Genomic DNA, 4,430 nt, shown 5'->3' on the forward strand with positions numbered 1-4,430 from the left:
AGTCAACACAAATGATTGCTAATAAAATCGTAAGTAAAAAATACACCTACTAACATTCTCAATTCCATTCCATGACATTCATATGTCAAGTTAGGGGCATATTTAATTATTGCTAGTATGTTTTAGGATTCGTTAGATAAGAATGCCAATCAAGGCTCGTTTTTTCACCCATGATCGGGATGATATATTGACGACGCCATAGGAAGACTAGAGTACCCAAAATGTGTGTTTGGTACTGATGGTGATTGGGGCTTCTGTGATTATATTGATCCACCACCATAGAGGATCAATGTTGAATTTTGTAATCAGGACACCTTGCATAAGATGGAAAAGTAGTTTTCAGAAAAACTAAATATTTGGTAGTTCTCAGTAGTAGTCTGATGAGAAGTTAGAATCCATTGCTTGTTCTTAACAATAGACTCAAGGAACACCTTATACAATTTATGAGGTTGTTCGAGAGAGAATTAAAGGGAATTGTGTTGTTGCAAATCCTTTAACAAGTCAACTCATACTAATGTATAGTGTGAGTTATTTGTTGAAGATAACCCGCATCTGATGACAATTAGTCGAGAAATAGAGGGAGTTTTAATCATTCATGGTGTCCCTCTACAATTCAAGTGCTTATGTCCAATATAGAGGTTCAACAGGTTGGGGAGACTTTAAACACATTTTTGACTTGGCCAAGACATTTGGTTATGTCAATCTCAACACTAGAAAATGGGTGTTCAAAATAAAAAGAAAACCTAATGGGACTATTGAGCACTACAAAGCTCTCTTGGTAGCAAAATGGTACTCTCAAATTGAAGGGGTTGACTATCTAGAAACTTTCTCCCTGTTGTAAAAATGACCACTATCAAAGTCGTCTTAGCCTTGGCATCCATTTACAATTGGAAATTACAGCAACTTGATGTCAGTAATGCATATCTTTGTGGAGAGATTTCAGAGGATGTTTATATGGTTATCCTTCCTAGACTATGCAGTTATCCTTCTAATCAATGTTACAAACTCAAAAAATCTCTTTACAACCTGAAACAAGCAACATGGTATAAAAAAATATCTTTTTTACTGTAATCTTCATGATATGCTCAAGTCCATGTTGGTCATAGTTTGTTTATAAAAAATACTGGTTTTGTTTTCACTGCTCTCAGTGTTTATGACGATGATATTGTGCTTACTGGAAATTGCGCTTCTGAGAGTACTAAGATTAAAGTCACTCTCCATTCTCATTTCCATATAAAGGATCTTGGTCAGCTAAAAAATAAAAATTTGGAATAGAAGTAGCTCACTTCAGTCAAGGTGTTTCTCTCTATCAACGCAAATATTGCCCAGACTTGATTAAGGATTCTAATCTCATGGTTTGCAAACCCTTTTCCACTCCAATGCATCCTTGCGTCTTCATCAAGACCCTAGTAAATCTTTACCTAACCCTTTGTCATATCAACGATTGGTGGGACATCTAATATATTTAACCAACACTAGACCTTATTTGCGCCCCAACAACTCAGTCAATTCATGGTCACACCAACTCAAACTCATTTTCAAGCTACCTTGAGAGCAATTCGATATCTGAAAGGATGCCCCGAAAAAGGATTATTTTTTAGTCGCAGGTCATTATTAACACAACTTTTTGGATTCAATGATGTTGATTGGGCCACAAGTATTGATACATGACGTTGCATCACTGGTTACTATTTTTTTATTGGCAATTCTTTAGTGTCATGGAAAGCCAAGAAACAATCTATTGTTTCTCGATCTTCCACAAAAGTCGGGTATAGGGCCCTTGCTTCTGCCACTTGTGAGCTTCGATGGCTTTCTTTCTTTCTTGATGATTTGAGAATTCTTATCACTAAGAGTCTTGTCCTCTATTGTGATAGCCAAAACACTTTATACATTGTTCACAATCCCGTCTTTCATGAAAGAACAAAGCATTTAGAGAATGATTGTCACATTATTCGTGAAAAATTACTTACTGGACTCATGCATCTTCTACCAATCTCTTCATCACATCAATTAGCAGATATCCTTATTAAAGTCCTTCCACCATGGTTGTTTCACTCCAATTTGTCAAAGTTGGAGCTTCTTGACATCTTCCAACCTCTAGCTTGTGAGGGGCTAAAGGAAGGCTCCATAGCAGCCCAAACAAATCAATAATTTCAATCCAATCACAAGAAATACATAGTCCATATTATACAGTATTACCTGTATTTTTACTAGATCTTTCTAAAAGGGGAATGAGGTGTACATATGTATGGTATTTTTCTGTTATTCTCTTTTGTCCTTTTCTTTACACAAATAATGTATATATATTCTTAACATTTTTTACATAATAATATAACAAATTTTTCCATCATTTGTTTTTCTTTTTGCTTTTCTATATTTCACCTTTTCTCACAGGTTAGACTATAAAATACTAATAACTTCTATATAAATAACCATGAGGAACACTGTATAAAGTAAGGAAAATGTTTATTTGTATAATTTCTTACATTTCGATTTAGTTTAAAAAAATACTTTTTAATATTACAATTTTTTTTTTATTTGTACTAACTATACATAATGAATACTTAAATGAAATGAAGATAAGTAGTCCCTATACAAAAAAAAAAACGTATTGCCTTTACATTATAGAAATAAAAACCAAAACGTTTTAGTAGGTGAACCAATTAATAATGTTGCCTTTAAAATCTCCCATTTTTCTCCCAAAAGAGGGAGTCATAATCACATCCTTGCTATAATATCCCTTACATAGCCTCAAAAATTGCCCTATCTTGGTTTGTTCATGGCTCACTCACTCACCAAATCCTATGAAATCACCTTTGCTCAACACACTAAGACAACTTGAAAGAGTAATTTGTCCAATTATCCAAACTCACACTCATCTCATTGCAGGCTTTCAAGATTCTATTCACCATAAAATCCAAAATCTTTCGTTTAATTCAAAGTGCTCCTCTTTATTTTCGTCTTCTCCCAACGGATTCACTCAATAATATAACTTACAATATAACACAACTTACACTCCATTCATACCTCTCCATAACCCATTAATTCATCATTCATCTCCTTTCTCTGCGTTACAGATAAGAAGGAAAACCATGAAAAACGCTTCTAAGAAGAAATTCTTAACATGTTTCCGTCCCGTGGATGATACGGATCCCATGCTTCAACCTAGGGCTGTCGTGGATCGCTCCTCTAGTCGTCGTTTGGCCTGTACCCCCGTTGCAGACAAACATGACACAAGAAATTCAGCCACCAAATCCACGTTTTCGGAGCAAGAGTTGCCACAGAACTTGGTTGTGCCTCATCCTCCAAAACCATCGTTTTCTAAGGTGATTAAAGCCATGCTGATTGAAACCGTGTTGGTTAGTGTGCTCTTTAGTTTCTATAGATAAAACCTACATATTTTTTTTTTCTTTTGCAGTCATAGACATAATTTATATTATCTTGAATATCTTTTTCCAGCAGAATACAAGAGCTCGCAAGAAAAACCTGAACAGCCAAACTTGTTTTGGATCAAAGCGTGGCTATTGGCCATACACAGAAAGTTCATCTACCGGTGATGAGAAACAAGTTTTTGTGGACAGTAAAATTCAAAAAATCATCAAGCCCCCTGAATGGTCCCCGACAATTTCGTCTTCAAACTCACCCGTATCTGAATCAAAGAAAATATCTGAGTTTGATAAAGAGCAGGAACAGAAGCAAAAGAAGTTTCAGTGCGTAGGAATATACTGGGTTTTCGTTAGCTTAGTAGTTACGGTTTTTTGGGGTAAGATTAACGTTATTATTTGGACATCGTTGTTGTTATGTTTTTTCTCGCTTTGGAATGCAAGTTGTTGTTGGCCAGAAGAGGTTCCCAAGTTGCGGAGCGTAGAATCCAAAGCCTACAAGAATAGCCGTAGAGACCGTAGTGGAAGGAGTAATCGGAATAAGGAACGTTCCTAATGGGCATTGAATCTTTTACGTCAGGGTTCTCCTTTTTTTGTTCTTCAAGGAAAACTCAATATTTTCATAGTCAATACACAAAATAAATTGTTAGATACTCTACAAATACGGCATGTCCATATATTTAATCCATTTTTATTTGACATGCATTATAATATTTACAAATGAAAGTTAATATATCTTAATTACATATTATACGAACATAAATGTGAATCATAAATGTATATTTAGCAAATGAAAAGTCGAAAAATAGTTACGAAATTGGATGGGAAGATATCTTGCAATAATTAATAAGTTTTTGTTGACAGTTTCAGTTCACTTAACTTTAGCAAGGAAATCAATCACACGAGAAGACTAAAGAGGTTTTTTCAGTTTTATGTTATGAAGATAAGTTAGGGCAAGTAATCAAGGTCTTGTGGAACACTATTAATATAATTTTGGAAAAAACAGAATATTTGTTCTAATAATGTGCAGCAACTTAATTTTAATTT

General features: G+C 34.6%; 1 protein-coding gene across 1 annotated transcript; it reads left to right on the forward strand.

Annotated features, from left to right (window-relative positions):
• Window positions 1-3,008: 3,008 nt before the first annotated feature.
• LOC150027595 (uncharacterized) lies at window positions 3,009-4,044 on the forward strand. Its single transcript, XM_090302622.1, has 2 exons — window positions 3,009-3,359; window positions 3,463-4,044. The coding sequence occupies exons 1-2, from the start codon at window positions 3,093-3,095 to the stop codon at window positions 3,937-3,939; spliced, it is 744 nt and encodes a 247-aa protein (XP_090158748.1). The 5' UTR covers window positions 3,009-3,092; the 3' UTR covers window positions 3,940-4,044.
• Window positions 4,045-4,430: the final 386 nt, after the last annotated feature.

Source organism: Phaseolus vulgaris, chromosome 5, assembly GCF_051622355.1.
Source record: "Phaseolus vulgaris cultivar YP4 chromosome 5, ASM5162235v1, whole genome shotgun sequence".
Taxonomy (NCBI): Eukaryota; Viridiplantae; Streptophyta; class Magnoliopsida; order Fabales; family Fabaceae; genus Phaseolus; species Phaseolus vulgaris.